The following is an 18,588-nucleotide window of genomic DNA, read 5'->3' on the forward strand; positions in this document are numbered from 1 at the left end:
AAATTATTTGAAAAAACATGGCAGTCACCCAATTCAGCTTCACAACTATTCTAATGGGAACAGTTTTACAGTCTCCTGCTAACTACATCTGAAAGAACAGAGAAATTAGCACTTCAGTCTAAATGCCACCATTTTGATGAGCCTTGGATTGCTGAAAACTTTCTTGTAGGAAGCTGGATTTCACAGCTTCATGAGATAAACTGTTAGGTATATACTTACCACAAGCTTTACAGGCAACAGCACAAATCTCTTCTGCAACATATTCTCCAGCTGAAAATTGAAGGTAATCTCCTTCTGTCTTCCCAGGACAATGATAAAGGTACACTTGAAGCAATGGTTCTGTCTGCTTGGGTGCACTGCTATTTCCACGGACACCACCATTCTGGTGGACAGTAGAAGTTGCTGTACTTTCCATATTTGTCATTGTAAGACAAGCCATAGTTTGTTCTGGTTCTGTTCAGAGCATCTGCCTGAAAGAAATGTAAGAAATACTTCTTGACTAGCTGTACTTGGTTTTATTTGTAATATTCATATTCAGTGACAGTACTGTTCTGACACTGAAAAATCATTAGAATTTGAAGACAAGCAAGTAGCTTAGGTGGTTTACAAAAAGCTAAGTTTCTCTTCAATTTACTACATAGCCCTAGAGGAAAAGTAACTGACAGTATTAGAGGAAAAAAACAAAATATAAACTGGGAGTCCAGACAGAGGATTATCACTTTTCACTGGATTTTAAACAGCATGTGCTCACCTGCAACATGCTAATTAAACCCAAAAGCCAAAAGAATTGTTTTAATGAGATCTGTACAACTAATTTTACTCCCAATTTAAACTTAAAAGACAAAAAAAAAAAACTAGCACTGATGAAGAGAAGGATAGAAATAGCACCTTGTAGCTGAGTTTTCCTTGTAAACAGACGCTTCAAAAAAGTGCTGAGATGAGAATCTAACAGACATGGTTTACACCTAGGAATGGGAGATCTTCCAAGACCACCTTCTTTCAGAAAAAAAAAATTTAATCTGCCATTAAAATAACAGTCCTATCTGATAAATGTAATCAAAGAAGACTAATAATATAATAAATAACCACAGACATACCTGATAATGAAAAAAAAAAGTTTAAAAATGTGAGATTAGACAGCATATTCCAAAAGCCAGTTGAAGAATATCTTTGCTTCTCTTTGACTGCATCATAATTTTAATTGGTATAATCCCTATCTAAGCTTTAAGACAAAAGCTTAGATAGCAGTCAAAAAGCTTGCTTTTTATTAGAAGTTATTCCAAGTAGCTACCACCTGGAATTCTGCATTTCTTATTCTGAAAATGCAGAATAGGTTCAAACAAGACAATTAAAAATATTTGATTTTTTAGAATCAGTATGGTTTGGGCCACAATAATGTTGCCCTGACGTCTCTTTCTCTTTGAGCTGAACAACCCTAACTGTCTCAGTCCTTCCTCATGGAAGAGGCACTCCAGCCCTCTGATTGTTTTTGTGGCCCTTCTCCGGACTCACTCCAAATGTTCCCTGTGCTAGGGGCCCCAGAGCTGGACACAGGACTCCAAGTGCAGTGCAAAACACAGAGGAGGAGAATCACGCCCCTTGACCTACTGGCAATGCTTCTTTGAATATGGTGAAATTGGTTTTCTGGGGTGCCAGCGCACATTGCCAGTTCACACCTCAGTTTTTATCTACCAGGATCCCCAAGCCCTCATCCACAGAGCTGCTCTCAAATCCATTCATCCTCCAGCCTGTACTGATCCTGGAGATTGCACTAAACTAAATGCTAGACCAGGTGCACTTGGCGTTGTTGAACTTCATGAGTTTCCCATGGAATCACTTCTCAGGTCTGCCAAGGGGCCTCTGGATTGGTGTTCCTTCCCTCAGTCCCTTCAGCTGCACTAGTCAACTTGGCGTCATTCCCAAACTCACTAAGGGTCTGCATGTTGCTGCTTAAGATATTGAATGGTTAATAAATATATTGTACTTGAAAATGTAAATGCCTATGTTAAAAATATGTTTATTGTTCTGCATAGGCATATGGGTGTTATATTCTTAATGCATTATTTCAATAGCTTTTGTTTGTATTGAACTACGTTGCTTTATCAGCAAAGAGCTGTTTGGAACATGTCCTGGGGTATTTTTTTAAATTTTCTGTTCCTAACTAGAATTATCTAAGAAAGGATGAGTGTATGAATATTAATTAATGTGGGCTAAAGATGATGTGTGCTATGGAAACCACAACAGTTATATCAGCAGGAAAAAAAGGCTGAACATCTTAAATAAGGAAAACATGAACTTAATGAGTTTTGAGATGACAAAAATATTCAATTACATAAATAAGAGGATAAGACTGTGTTACCATTACACTAATTCTGGGGGAAAGAGAAAAGAAAAAAGATATCATCACCAAGTGAAAAGTGCATCCTTTTACTTCCCAAACTAAGCAACACAAAGAACCAGGGTATTATAGATATATAAATATAAATGTCTAGACGCAGATGTCATTCACTAGATTACTTAGGCCCTTATGTAGGGGATACACAGATTTCCTGTGCCTCATTTACAAAGCCAGCCACTTTTAACTGAAAAGATATGTACTTTTAGCTCCAAAGGTAGGGCAGGTAACAAGTACATGTCTAACTAAGGAAAAAAAGCATACCTCCTCACTCAACAAGGAATAATTGTTTTTTAGAAGAAAAAAACCACCACATGACTATAAACATTATATTTAAAAGATTTCTCACTACCTTTGTCAACATTATGCAAGACATAATATTTGTGCTCTACAACTTGCTTTTATAAAACACTCACAGCTTTAATACCACAGGGGGCCATCTTTAATTACTACATCTTTAATTACTACAGTAGTTTTCCCAAAATACTCCAAAATTAACCCTCTGTTTATTCAAACATTAACCTGAACGGACAGATTTTTCATCTTGGTCACTCAGCTTTATGTCTATATAAAACTGAATCGAAATGTAATTTGTCAACCTAACTGAAAACTTGTCCAGTTTCAGAAGTGTAGTAAACACACATGCTTGTGCCGCCTTTCCTTCATAAAGTCTGTGTATTTACAACATATTTGTCCTTTCAAAAAACTCCCATCGTTCCTCCTTTGTTTCTATATTAAAAAAATTGATAAACCAAGAAGGGAACCTTGCTTAATCACACCTAAGAATGTGAAATAGCAATAAAATGCAGTAAAAAATGCAAAGTAAATACTCTACTCTGTTCTATTTGTTGCGCTAATTTCAAAGGTTCCATGTGACAATGTGAAAAAAATCTCAAGAGATACTATTTGTAAAATTGTGTCATCACTTCAAATTAAATAACTTTCAGTTTGTCTTTTATGTTAAAGTGTAGACAAAGCAGGTGAAACCAAGAAATAGTCCTACATTATTTTCTTCACTGAAAATAGAAAACACGTTTTCTGGGCCTCTGCCTTATACATAAGTATAAGCAGTTATATGGGCAGAGTCTCACGTGCAAAGTAACTGAAAGACAAGGTCACCACTCGCTGGCGAAAACTAAACAAAACTCCTTTCACCTGTTTTTCTTATCAGACAAGTCTCAAATTTGACACACTTAGTCTTCCCTGCTTTGGTCCATTCAGAGACCACTATATTAGCACAACAGAAACACTAAACATGGCAAAAAAATTAACTGCTGTTGATCTAGTATATTTAAAATATGACCTATTCTTCTGATGGAGCTAAGTATTTTGAGACTAAATATACTGGGAGACAATAGCATACCTGTTCACAGAACTCACTCAGTATAATTTTCTGGAGTATATAGATTTGTTCATATTGTAATTCAAAATAATTTCTGTGTTTTTGTAAAGAATGTAAATAATTCTCACCGTTATATGAAAGGATTTAACATATTCAGAAAGACACTTTTGTAGATAAGTTACTGGGTACCACAAAGGTATTTGTTTGAACAACAAAACCCCCTATACCAAGTCCACACACATCTTAGAGTGGATGTCTGACATAATGAAGGCTCAATGAAAAAAATGGCCGAACCAATTATCCAAGTAATAAATAGGAATAGGTAACAAAGTCTGAGGTAAGGATGATGTTTTGGAGATGACAACTACTAGCTTTAAGAGATGTGATTCTGGTACTGATGAACAGATTATTTGATTCAATAGAATTATTTTATGTTCCTAATACAGATAATATTTTAAGCCATGGCTTCTAAAGGGTAAGATTAATCATTCTATACATTGCTCTAACCACAATCACCAGCACTGACAATGGAACATGTCTACATACAATTCTCTGTTGATGTTTGTATCAGCAATGCACCTGAAAATTATTTTCACCAGCCACATTGCGCTGCAGTAATTCAGTCATTTTAAGTCAACCATCAAGAAACCGGTTAATGAGATTGAAAATCATGACTCAAAGAAGACATGGAGGACATACAAAATTCTCACAATTTAATAATATACATCATTCACAGCCTTCAAAAGATTGGTTTTCAACTTACAGGGTTTCTTTTTGGGGAGGAGGGTGGCGGGAGCATTTGAGGCAACAGATGGCTCTTGAAGGGAAGTCTCCTGAGCCAGGGTCTTTAGCCATACCACTTCAAATGTATAATTTCAAAGGTTTAAAAATGAGAGCATCCTCTCACTACAGATAAATCCTCAACAGTTAATTACCTTTTTATCATTTGAGAAATCTCTGAACTAAACATGGGAGTGATGAAGCCCTTTAAATAAGCATGTCACAAGACATCCACTTGCTGCAGGAATCCACAGAAAGTCAGACAAAGCAGGCACACATGCAGAGGTGGAACATAATGTATCTGCATTAAAAGTACAATATTAAAAAAAAATGCTAATGGCTGTGAACAATACATAATGCATAATTATTGAAGAAATCAAATCTACTTTTAGATACAGATGAAGTGATCCCCTCTTGTCTTATTTGCCCAAATTCCTGTCATCTTTGCCAAGAACTTTTTAAATTTAGGCTTTTTAAAATATAAAATTTAAAAAACATTAAACCACATTTTTGGTACTGAGAGTGCTTCTCAGTACTAGCAAGAAAGTGGTATAGAAGCCAGATACCTGACTTCAAACATTATCACCAGGTTTTTTTGCACACAACATGTTTTTCTTTTTTGTGAATACAGCATCAGTTTAAAAAAAAACTGCTGATGGCATTACATGGAGAAAATAGAAATGAAAAAGGGAAAGTAATCGCAAAAAGAGACATGGTATGTTCACTTCATGTAATAATCATCCCTTTAGCCACAACAATTAATTCTCTTTGAAAACTGACTACTCATTTCAATTCATGTGGAAGTTAAGATCAACTGTCTTGCAGCAGGAAGGGCAAGGGCACACCCACCCTTTGCTCTCATTGCACAACACTTCTGTGGTTGCAGGAAACTATTTGAAAGTGCTTAAGCACAACAGCAGCTTCCGGCAGCAATGGAAAAAATATATATTCCCTTTGTGACCCTCCCAACACAGAAAGGGCCTGACAGAGAACCAAAAATTGATTTTAAAACTGAACAAAGGTGAGGGAAATAAAATGGAAGTTTGAAGGGGGCAGAATTCAGAATGGAGAACTCTTCAAATTTTATGTTGGATGACTCTTCAGACAGATATCTCCCTGAACCGGAGTGAAGACTTCAACACAGCTTCCTCAGTGCCATGTGCTGTGTTGACTGAGTCTATCACGAATACCACACTCCCTTCTTCCCTCCCCAAGAAAGAACCCATCTCAGTGAGCAGTAAATTCAGCTTCTTTCCCCACAGAAGTCAGACTGGTGGCACTGATTAGCATTTCTCTTCTTGCAATACTAGCTTTAGAGACAGACAATTTTGTCTTGCTTGGACAGCTGTGTATTTTGTATGCACCTCCTCCAAGTGCTTCAGACCACACCAGGATCTGATCTGAAGGCCAGCACAGTCAGCACAAGTTTTTTCCAGACCTGTGCTGAAATGCTGGAAGGAGAGAGGAAGGGTTGTCTGGAGGAGAGATGTCTATCTCTGACCTACTGAGCACACATTCCATGCACACTGATCTGAGAGCATGACCTTCAAACAAAGCAGAGAACAACCACCTGTTCATGCAGGTTTCACATCAAGGGGCCTTGTGGGTATTCTAATTTATCTTCTCTTTTAAAAGTACTGTTAATGCTCAGAACTGACTAGCATTTGTAAGTCTTAGTCAGGCTCCTGAATTCAACTAAACTGCATGAAGATTTATCTATGTTTAACTATGTTGTTTTTCCACAAATCCAGCAGAATAAGGATTTTGAATACCTTCAATAATACTGTAGCTTGTGCTTCACAGGCAAAAAAATCAATGAAGCAGCCTAATAGAAAATCTATTCTTCACATGACGAACAAAAATAATTGCTTGTTTACAAAGGAGCAGCTTACAGCTGTGAACAAGAAGCATGGAAAGTCAGAGATTAAAAACTCCAAGCTCAACAGGTTCATGTGACATCTTTCTCTCTTTCTCCCTCACCCCATCTACAGGATCTGTATTAAGGCCTTATAAAACTATTCAGTTCACATACTTTCAGACGAAGTCTCATCTAACACAAATTACTCCTTTAGAAGCAGAGCTGCTGCACCAATCTCACAGTGCACCATCTTGTCAGTGACCTAGCTCCCCTATTTCCTCCTTCCCTCTATTTGTTCAAGTCTACACCATCTTACATTTCTGGTAGCTGCAAGGATGTAAATGCCCAATTCCAAAATGAACTTAAGAGACTAATGAATCTCAGCCAAAATAAATTACTCCAACATCTCTGATTTGCCACTGTCTACAAGAGTACAATACAGCATTTGTTATTTCAACAAGTCTTCAGAACCACTATAAATGCAATTAATGTTTGTGCCTGTGTCACCAACTGCTCAGTTTACTAGTGAAAGAAGAAAGATTAAATAGTATTTTCTATTGACAAGCAAGGCCTTGAAGACATAAGCTGTCTCCCAACAACTCAGTATGTTTATTGCCAGTAAACCAAAGATGACAGCAATGCACACACTGTCCATCCGCTTATATACACATCTTTCTTTCAAGGAATTCGAATGAACATCAATAATGAAAGCCTTCCCAAGTAATGGTGGGTAGGGGGTACAGCAGGATGCTCTGCCTGGAATGGGATGAACCAATTTGAACAATGCTCTATTTTGCAAAGCTATCTGCAGTGAACTAAAGAGGGTGTCATGCTGCTTTCAGTGTTGGATTATGCTAAAACCAGCTTGACTCATCAACACCAAAGTTTAACATGCTGATAATGAGGTGGAGATGTGGCAGATCTGGTAAAGTATCCTTATCTAAAAATGCTAAGGTGACACAGTTGGCGATACAGTAAGTAATACCAATCTCTACTTAATAGTTTTTAGGGGGTTTATTTGCTAGCTTTAATGGAATTGCTTCAATATAATTGTTTTGACATAGCACACACTCAAGTATCCTAATTTTAGCTTCTATAATGCATAGCAAATAATTGTGATTAAGATCTTAGTGTCTAATCATTTATTATAGTAAATAATTCATTTTTATATTACTAGATCTGGTTTGCCTCCCTTAATCCTGTGGGACAAAGCTGTACAAAGGTTCAATCACAACCCTGTAATTTCTTAGATGTAAAACTATTAGTTTGGCACTAAGATTGGATCTAGCCACACCAGGCTCCTCTTTGAGAAGCAGTTTAAAAGGCAAGCGCGTCCCTTCTGCATCTCATGACTCAATGGGAACTTTTCTAATAATCTTTGTATGAAGGTCTCACTCTACCTGTGACAGGAGATTAAGATTGCAGCAAAGTATCATAAAAAGTGCTAACAAATCTTACATGAGCCAGCAGCAATAGAACACCACAAGGTTATTATGCATCTTGTTCCAAGATGACCAAAATCAAGTTTTTACCTCTAAATCCAAACTTAGACTGAGAAAAAAAGTCAGTGAGCTTCCCACTTGCCATAATTTTGGCTAGTTTGTTTGATTTACACTTAATATGTATTAATATTTAATTACAGTCTTTGCAGTTCAGTTTGAATACACAGACAAATGGAGCACAATTAAGCTTGCCCATAACAAGTGCCCAGCATGACTTGTTATGCTATTGAAAGTTTAAAATCTTATGACAATAGCAATAGTTTTCATATTCTGCATATATGACATGAGGTATCCATGCAAATCTGGTCTGATTTTCTTTGCGTGTGCTAGCTTGTTTCAGTGGGTTGCTTTAAAAACAAAAGTATACTAAATTCAAGGAAGCAAATGCACACACTATAATGACAGGCAATAAAGTATTGTATTTTTAAAGCATCTCCTGTTACAGAATGACAGTGGTTTTTAATGGACCAGCAAGAGGTTACAAAGTCCTTGTTCAATCCAAGCATGCCACATCAGTGAGAATTTCACCAAAAAAATCACAGCAACAGATTCATATATTTCCAATACATATTCATCAGAAAATATTCTCCGGACTAACGTTGCCAAAATATTCAACAATACTTTTAAAAATACTAAGCAATCTGGAAAATCTGAGAACTTTTCTCCATTATTTGGATAACAGGTGGCAACTTCATAAATAAAATTAACCTGCATTTTGAATGCACCATCTTCTGCATTAAAACTCTGTTGTCTTTTCTCAGGTAATATTTATTCTGATCCTAAAACCAGCTTTCACAAAAATATAAAATATTCTCCTAAAGCATATTCAAAGATGTTTAGTTAACAAGGAGTGCATTTTCAGTTTTCATGGTCATTTTTCTGATATACTCTGCCTATTGTTCTCTTGCCATGAGGTAAAGCCACACAAGAAAACAACTGCTCCTACAAGTAACAAGCCAAAAATTAAGTATCTCCAAAGGAGTTTTCCTATACTAATAGCACACAAGAATTTTTCATACACCAAAATTTGAATGCATGTGGTAGCAAGCAAATACATACAGAAGGTGACAGATTAACATATCAATGACAAAACATGCCAAAAAAAAAGGTAGAGAAGCAAAGATAACATTTGCTTACAGTTTTCACTTGGAAAACCACTCCCAGTATCCACAATTCAGTCCATAAACTTGTGTGTAAGAAAAGAATAATGGTCCTGGCCTGATCTGCTCGCATGACACACAGAGACTAAGAGGGTAGCTCTTAATACGAGGATTATCCCCTTTTCATTCTGATTAGAAATTTAAAAATTGTGATTTTTAAGTTCTTCACAACAGAATGAAGTAATCACTGTACTTATTGCAGGAAGAAAACTACCCGGGGCTGCTATCAAAAAATGAATGAGCACTGTGGTCAGGTAGAAGCCTTAACACCACAGTAACATGCCAAGGAGGTGAGTCACCAGAGAAGTAATCAAATCAAAGACTTGCCCAGAAGCAACAGCTCTGTTTAGGTTCCATTAAAACTTTGGGAAAAGTCGGTCCATATCTGCAAAACATTTCAGTTTCACTATGGTGATAAATTTCAGCAAAAGTCTATTTCATCAGAAAATTTCCAAGCAATTCAAACAGTTGCCCAATCATTTGGCACAGATTATGTCCCAAGACAATGGCATCTGAGGGTCCTTAGTCCATTCAGAGCCACCATTATCTGCACATCTTTATAGACACAGAAGACATAGGAAAAGTAACAATAATGGGTCAGGAAGGCCTTTTGCATGAAGCATGTGCAAAATATCACCAATTTACCTTTATTCGCTTACATATCTCCCAAATTCTTTTAAAGTGATGCAATAAAAAATGACAACACCAAAATTAGAACTAAGTGATATTTTCACAAGTATGCTACATCATACTAGATTTTTTTTGTTAACTGTACTGAAAATTGAGTACTGTTTAATAGCTCAGATCATGGAACAAAAGATTGTTCCAAGTTACTTACTGGAGCACAGGTCTTCCTGATTTGGTTCTTTGATTTCTTTCAGAAACACATTAAATAGGAATTCCCAATGTCCCTGTGTACATGGAGGAAATTAATTCAAAGTAAAAAGCAGGATTGCTTGCTACTGGTCTCATTCTGCCTAGTTAGATTTTGGTTACAGTGAGCAATCAAAGCACCAGTTTCTACACAGGAAAAACTACCAATGCATTATGAAGAAGTTAAGAAATTATAAAAAAAGATTCCATGAAAAAATATCAATGTTAAAAAGTATTCCAGCAAACCACCGAAGAAGAAGAAAAAAAGTATTTTTCTATTAAAAGTCATTTTTGTTAAAAATACTGTCTTGGGGAAAAACCCTTCAACAACCTCTAGAGAATATATAAGACAGTTACAGCCTCACTCACAGTTAAAAAATACTGAAAGTGCAAACAAAAGCAAAAATTACAACACCAAAGCAGTCTGTGAAATTACTTAATTTTCTTAAATGTTGCAAGACTGAGACAGTCAGGAGGTGATGCTGGAAGACACTTTTGAAAAGCTAGCTATTCTTTCCCAGATGCAATTCCTGCTGTCATAATTGAAGAGTCATTTGTGAAAACATGAACCAGCACTTGTCTCTACAGTACTGCAGGGCCAAAGAATAGCATCAACAGTTGCAAAGCAGATGTTGGCTTACAGATGCTGTCAAGAGCCACACAGGCTGGCGCTAAGCTATCACAAGTCACACACGTTTCACACTGCAGTCAGCGAGTTCTGAAGAGTGGCACGGCAAGCACCAGCTGTATCACAGTGGAAAAGGTTTCAAACCACTTGCTCTTCTCCCAGCCTTCTGTGGCAGGCAGGGATTTCCCAGGTACATTCTGGTTTTAGCAGCTTAACTGTGGAATAGATAGAACAGAGAACAGCCAAGACCTAACACCACTCACTGTGGTCTGGTACTTCTGAAAGACAGACTTTTGACAAAGTTCTTTATCCTCTCCCACTACAGATGGACTCTGGAGCTCTGAGTCTATAAAAAATATTATCCTCTAAGCAAGTATCAACACAACAGTTTAGCCAAGCAGAGTTATTTACTGGTAGAAATTTAAAAGTTCTCTTCCTCACAGAAGAAAATGAGTTTCTCACAACACACATTTCTGTGAGGAAAACCAGTCATAACTCTTTCCAGTTGCCATTGGCTATTAGTATAAATTGCCCTGCTTGCATTTGTTCAGGAAGCTTTTTCCAAGACCTGGATTTTAAAAAGTTAAACTCTTTTGGACTTCCTTATGAATTCTGTCATCTCCGTTTTCTTGCACTCTTATCTCACTTCCCCAGTCTGGCAACTTCCCTCCTCAGAGCTTAGTAAAACTACAGCCTCCACAGTAACTGTCGTATGTGTTTACACTACAGGCAGAGCCCAAGAAGGCTGAAAAGCTAGAATTTTCTGGAGAACCAGGAGCAGAAGATTATGTAGTAGGGAGAAAGGGCAGTGACATCACTAAGTATCCTCTAGGCAAGTAGGAGGTAAAGAGAAAGAGGAAGAGCCATTCTAAAGGCAAATGTCAAAACAATGTTTAAAAACATGCTTTCCCCTTCATGGTTTATTTTGTGGCTTTTCTCTTTCAACACAGATTGCATTTAGTAACATAAAAGAAAAAAGAGACAAAAGAAAAAAAAGAGGGAAATTAATGATCTTGATTCCTGGCCATGAATTAGAACATCTTAAGAAAAAAATCTGTTACTCAAACCTCAAAGACTGTTTAATGAAATTTGCAGTCACTTAAGTGAGAAATAATTCCATGGAACAATATCACCAGGTCTCTTCATTCTATCATTCTAGGTGAAATGGTGTCTCCAGCTTCAACTCCAGAATATCCCAACTGAAACTACTACTTTTTGCCAAACTTCTATCCTTAGAGATTAAAGGTACACTTTTACAGTCTGTCATGCACAGTAAAGAACCATGGAGAATACAATAATCATAACGCCAACCAGCTCTTCTGCCTACAAAAAGAAAAACCACAAGAAGATCCACTATGCTTAACAGAACACAATGTCATGTTTGTAAGATGTCATTCCTGCTGCTCCCAATTTCACAGATTATTCGGCTTCTTTCCCCTCCCAGTTTTCATCATCTGACCAAAGCAAAGGGTAAAGTGGTCTTGGACAAGAAAATTGCAATAACAGGCTGAGTGATAAAACATGCATTACCTCGATTCCTGTAACATTTTTTCTGGGAAAAATATGGGAGAAAACAAATCTAGTAAATCTGAGACAGAGACATCAAAAATGTGAAAACATCTGGATGAAGGAACTACTCCTATGCCAGCTACACTATCTGAACAGAATCTGGAAGCACGTGTTTTAACAAATTAGCTCTTTGCAGAAATAACTGTCAGCATGTAAACAGGATAACAGTTAAGTCAGAGTGAATCAGCAAACTCTTCTGAACAGCCAAGAGCAATAGATGTCAGTGTCTCCTCTGGACTCTCCAGAAATACTTTCTTCAGCCTACCCTGCTTTTTCAGCTTCAGTTAAAAAACTGTACTTCAAAAGGTCAAATCTAATGCAAATTTCATTGTACAAATTCCCTCCTCAAGGTGCGGGAGTTTCTAGGGGATTTTGGTGTCATTGCCCTCCTTCCTCCTCGTCTTTGGAAAAGTGCCTAAAGTCTTGTAAAGGAAACCAAGCTGGCTCTTTACAGCAACACATCAGTTACAGGAACCCAGGACACTAATATTATTTACAACCCTGCCTTAAAAAACACCCTCCCCCATTCCAGAAAACCAAGCAAACAAACAAACGAAAAATCCCCCCAAAAATCCAGCCAAAGGAAAAACCAACAAAAACCCAGAACACCCCTCCCTGCTCTCCAACACAGATCCCATACAGTTTCAACGAGGCTTTGACTAGGTACTGTTATGAAAGTAGAGTCAGGGCCTGATCACATAAAATGAGACAACAAAACATAACAAAGACCATCTGGGAGATACAAGCAACAATCTGAGATATTCAAGCAACTGCCACAGAAATATTTCAAATAAAATTATTTTTGTAGAACTTTGATTAGATAGTAAAGTCAAGACTATGTAAATGCATTTACAAGCCTATCAAATAATGATTCAGAGTTCAATTGCGGTATCAATATATAAATATTTACATCAATATATTAACATTGCAATTATATAGAAAGATATTATAACATATAAATATTGCAGCTTCTTGTTACTCTAGAGAAAAGCTGAAGTATTTTTGCAAAAGAATACATTCTTTTTTTTAAATCCTATGTTAATGCTTCGTATTGCTGAATAATTTATGACAGCAATGTTGATGCTTTATCTTTACAATTCAGGAAAATGTACTTGCTTGATAGTTTATTTAGTGTTTCCTTAAACACCAATGGCCTGCGAGTTCTCCACTTGTTCCCTATCTGAAATACCAGACAGCTTTTGCAAAGATACTGCACTACTTGCTTTGCCAAGATCATGTTATCTCCATAAATGCAGATTGTCAGAAAAAAATGCTGGCCAGAAAACCCAGGGGTCTGAAAGTAAACAAAGGTTTTTCATAAAATATACCACTAGCAGAGATTCTGCAGAAGTCTTCTAATAGAGTGACAAGGAGAAAGAAACATTAAGTTAAGACAAGATATTTTCACAATGTAGCATTTCAAATAGTCTGTGTTCTCTTGAACATTTTAAAAAAAGAACAGACTGGTGCTTCCCCAAACACTGCAGAAAAGTCAAATTATCATCATGTGTATCCAGTATTTACAGAATTCTGTTTTGAGTATGATTAAGCATTCAATTGTGCACTTCTCTTTCAAAGGGAAAGAAAATATTCCAAAATAAGATAAACTTAGAACTTCCTATATTCACATTCACTGTTTCCCCAAGCTCTGAAACAAGAATGACACAAACCTTTCTTCATGATTTTTGAAATGATATCCTGAAATACCATAAGAAAATTGCAGAAGAAAAGAACATGAAAATTATGCCCCAACAGACTAAAAAGACCTAGCAGACTACCTGACAGTCTCAAGAAATAAAAAACATAGTGGAAAAACAAGGAACTGTTTAAATGAGATATACAATAGCTTTAGAATAAATACCTATTAAAAACATTTTTTTTTCCTTTCAGAAACAAGAGTGTCAAACTACTGGAAAAAAAAACAGTTAAGAAAGACGTAGATTCTGTATTTCCTGATTTTAAGACATGAAAGTAGATGCACTGTTGCAAAATAGGTTTTAGATAATCCTATGTTACTGAACTTGATGAAGTGAGGAAGAAAGCCCAAGTGTAACTGACTGTTTTATGATATATAGAAGATTAGACAGGAAGATACAGTGTTCTTTTCTGGATTTTAAAATATGTTGTTACAGATTGTGCTATTATCAGTTCCTTTATGACAAGGCATTATAAAATAAAGATTAAGCATTCATAGCACAACAGTATTTAATAAATGGTAAGTTGTTGAAAAAATGTTACATTGCAAAATTCCCACTAAACAATTATTTAACTCCCACTAAAATTCTTTCTGATGACAGAAAACTAGAAAAAAAATCCTGAAAACACCCAGATCTCTCGTACCTAAGTCAAACTCCAACACAAGTTTTGCCTCTGAGCCCTGAGGGCTTTCACCCACCTTTCAATGTCCTTAGCATTGTGGGAACTCACCCAGATGTTCTGCAGATGTATGCACTCAGTAACATGAACCAGGGCACCTCAGCTCTCCCTGCAAGTCCCCACTCCAACTCAGCAATCAGACTGTTCTAATCTTGTCTAAAAGCATTTTTTCCAACCCACTCGTGGATAGGAAATTTAAATCCACCTAAGGTGATCTGTTCAAAATCTAAGATTTCCATTCTCTAAACTACAGAAGAACAACTCTTTCCTAGATCATCTCAGACTTACAAGCCACTTAAGTTTTTTACAGAACTTTTCAGAATATTTGGTATAGTTATTTGCAGCTTCACCTCAGCTGTGATGAAACAAAAATTTCATTTCTCTCCCCAGGTTTTGGAATCAGCTGTCGCACAGAAGTGTGGACCCCAAGAACCACTTCCCAAAGTAAAGCAGAACAACTAATGCAAAGTTGACAAAAGCAAGCTGTGACCATGATACAATGAAAAATCCAGCTAGGCCCCCCAAAAATGCCTGTAAACAATACTGCAGACTCTTTGACCCTTTATTTCATTGAATGCAATAAGTAGATAAGCTGGAGCTAAGTCTAGAATACAAGTGCAACACAGTTTATTACAGCCAAGTTTCTTCATAATTTGCTAATTATAATAAATTCTTACTCAAATACTGAGTAAGAAGTGTCTCCATCTGAACTAGTTGCTCTAAGAGGTAAAGTTTTGTACATACATACAAGACAAATTGCTTGAAGCCCACTGAAATGAACTCAAAGATTAAAACCAACCTCTCCTCTCTTTATGCATGCTTTGAGCATGGTCTCTCCTCTCTTTATGCATGCTTTGAGCTCCCAAAGATATTCCTAAACAAAGTACAAATCACTATAAATACTAGGAGCTCTTAGATTTGCTAAATATAAATTCCAATTAGCAAACAAAAGCCAATTAAAAATCCTAGGCAGGAATTAATAATGTCTGAGTAGACCACTTCTGACCAGGCATTCCAGCACCTATAAATGGACATCTCTCTCCTCTCTATGGCCCTTTAGAGTTTGTCACATCTCAGTAACCAGGCTTTTAAATACTTTCTTTTCCTTAATTGGGACTTAATGAGGACTTTGATTACTAGTAAATGCAATAAATGGTCCACCCATATCTAGGCCCAAACTACACATAACAATATTTGTCTGCCAATCCACCAAATAATAAGTGAATTAAGTTTCAAGTCATTAAAGTAAATACAGATACAGGGCACTAAATTCCTTTGACTGGCACACAGACGAAAAGAAAATACCAAAAAAACCCCAGCCAAATGACAGAAGAAGTCAGACCGAGGCCCTAATTTTTTAGATCACTGATAGCACTCTTTAGTATCAAATTTGGTTAAAAACAAACCCCCATAATGTGGCTTTGCTACAAAAGAGAACATGCTTCTGTCAGTGACAAAGGTAGCATCAGTGTCACCAGAACCCTTCCCCTATTCTAGATAATCTCTATATATTTGAACAAATCTGTATCAACACATAATAATCCTAATATTTTCAGTTTCCACTGCAGTTCAATACTAGGATGCTTTACATAAAACACTGTCACTTCTCTTACTTTCTGAATCTAATACAAAGGTCAAAATAATTTCCCTAGGCTCACACTGTGAACCACTGGTAAACCAGATATAAACAAAATTCTTTGATTCATGAAATATTTAAGAGAAAAAATTTCATTGCAAAGGAAGCTTTATCTCATCATTCTTTTCATATAAGGTAAATAGTTGAAAAATCTCCAAATTGCTTGAATACTGAAAAAAAATCCATTTTAAATTTCAACTCTTATTGTAACTTTTCCCACACTGTTCCTCATGTTTGATCTTTCAGTTTTAGTACACAGAGGAAACCTCAGGGAGAGGAAAGAGCAAAACTCTTCTGAACACAGAGTTCAACACAAAGGGCATGAATAAGGAAGAAACCAAGGAAAAGAAAAGCACTGAGGGAAAGACATAGATGCAATATATCAACATATGTAACACCACTCAAAGTAACTAAACACAGTGATTCTGCACAGTGTTTATTAACTCCGTTTTCAATTACTCTTTAGAGTTCAGAAAAGATATATAAGTAGGTAACAAACATGACACTACTGTGAACAACTCTATCAAAAGCTGTATGTGTATTGTTCAGTACCTCATAGGTGAGCAAGATATTCCTCATGCCTACAACAGAAACAAAATGCTTAGTGACTGTGGTCCTGCTCCACTCTAAATGTCATTACTATGCAGGACGCAATGCCCTCTACATTATTTCAAGCAATAGATAAAACAAACTCACAAAAACATGCTCTTGTTATTCTTCCATCTGCACTAAGAAAAGTTTTCATTCACCAGATGCATCCCCTTTCCACCTCCCTGAAAACTGTTCACAGACAAAAGATCACCATTGAACACTTGACCTAACTACATGCAGAAGCAGCATATGCCACCACGACCACATCTCAGGATAGCTGTAGGCTGGGATGGATTTTTCCTGTCACTTCAGACAGGCAGTCAGAATCACAAGAAGGGTCTGGTGGGTTGACCTTGGCTGGAGGCCAGGTGCCCACTAAGCCACTCTACCACCCCACTTTTAAGCTGGACAGGAGAGAAAAAAGATGGAAAACAACTCATAGGTTGAAATAAGGCAGTTTAGTAAAGCAAAAGCGAAAGTTCGTGCACACATAAGCAAAGACAAAAAAACCCTATTTTCCACTTCCCATCAGCAGGCAATGTGCAGCCACTTCCCATGAAGCAGGGCTGCAGCACATGTCACTGCTGCTCTGGAAGGCAAACACTGTAAATAACCAGTGCTCTCCCTTCCTCCTCCTTTACTTAGCTTTTCCATCTGAGCTGGTGCCATATGGTATGGAATATCCCTTTGGTCAGTTTGGGTCAGCTGTCCTAGTTATGTCCTCTGCCAAGACTTTGCCCAGCCCCAGGCTGCTGGTTGGAAGGTGGAATGATGGAGAGACAGTGCTGGTGCTGTGCAGAGCTGCTCTGCAGCAGCCAGAACTCTGGTGCGTCACCAACACATTTGTAGGTACCAATGCAAAGCACAGCAGTGTGAGGGCACCTGTGGGAAAATGAACTCCATCCTAGCCAGACCCAAGATAAAGAGGTGGAGCAGAGGTTATGGCAGTTAAATAACTCTTGTACTTGACAAAGGATTTTAGAAACCTAGAATCTGAAATCAAAATAACATAAGAAGTGGTTCTTGAGCTTCTTTTTAGCAGAGGCTTCTGTGGACAGCAAGACAGGGTAATGGAAGGATGCCTTCTCTGATGAAGGATCCTATCTCATCTGATATGGAAACTTCCTAAAACCAAATTATCTCCCTCTCAGACTGTGTCCTGTTAGGCAGTGTAAGCACAGCAGCTGAGTCACACTGAAGATTTTATGGCATTTTATGTGTTGTACACAATCTCCACCAGAAAGAAGAAAAAGAGTGAGCAACAGGTAAAACAAGCAAATCTTTGAGGGAAAAAATGAGAGTGAATTGAGAGAGAAAGGACAATATGACCTGTATTAGAAAATGACACATCAGAACATCAGATCTTCCCAAAAAATCTGAATACCCCTTACTCTAAAACCTGGATGTTGCTTGAATAGTCTACAAGTTTAGAATGCATTACTAGGTCAAAAGCACAGATTAGCATGACAAGTCTGAGCCCAAAGAGGAAAGCAGCTGCTTTTCCTCTTTCCCCATCCCCACTCCCCCTCCCAACTAAGCATTTCCGATAAAGAGAAATTCTCCTCTCCTCTCTCACCCACAACTGGGTACAAAACCAGGTTCAAATTTTAGCTGAAATAACCTCAATGATTTAGCACTTACTCCACTCCCTTTAAAATTAATTAAAAATTAATTTAACTTGTTTAAAACTAATTAAAAGTTCATGATTCAAAGGCAGGCATAACCTTAATACACACGTGGTGAAATCAATGCTTGTGCTTAAGCAGATGAGAAAAACTAGAAGGTTGGAGCCTGCTTCATCTTGGTAGGCATAGGAAAACAGTAACTACTGAACATGACTGAACATCTGGATGCCATTTGATTCCTAGAAAAATCCAA

General features: G+C 37.1%; 1 protein-coding gene across 8 annotated transcripts in view; it reads right to left on the reverse strand.

Annotated features, from left to right (window-relative positions):
• JAK2 (Janus kinase 2) overlaps positions 1–18,588 on the reverse strand; it is an 89,947-nt gene that overhangs the window by 45,333 nt on the left and 26,026 nt on the right. For 4 of the 8 annotated variants that reach the window (XM_030968264.1, XM_030968259.1, XM_030968260.1 and 1 more), the window contains one exon: positions 220–470. In XM_030968264.1, the coding sequence (XP_030824124.1) occupies positions 220–439 (220 nt within the window). In that variant the 5' untranslated portion in view covers positions 440–470. The other 4 variants (XM_030968261.1, XM_030968265.1, XM_030968266.1 and 1 more) reach the window with 4 other exon arrangements.

Source organism: Camarhynchus parvulus, chromosome Z (assembly GCF_901933205.1).
Source record: "Camarhynchus parvulus chromosome Z, STF_HiC, whole genome shotgun sequence".
Taxonomy (NCBI): domain Eukaryota; kingdom Metazoa; phylum Chordata; class Aves; order Passeriformes; family Thraupidae; genus Camarhynchus; species Camarhynchus parvulus.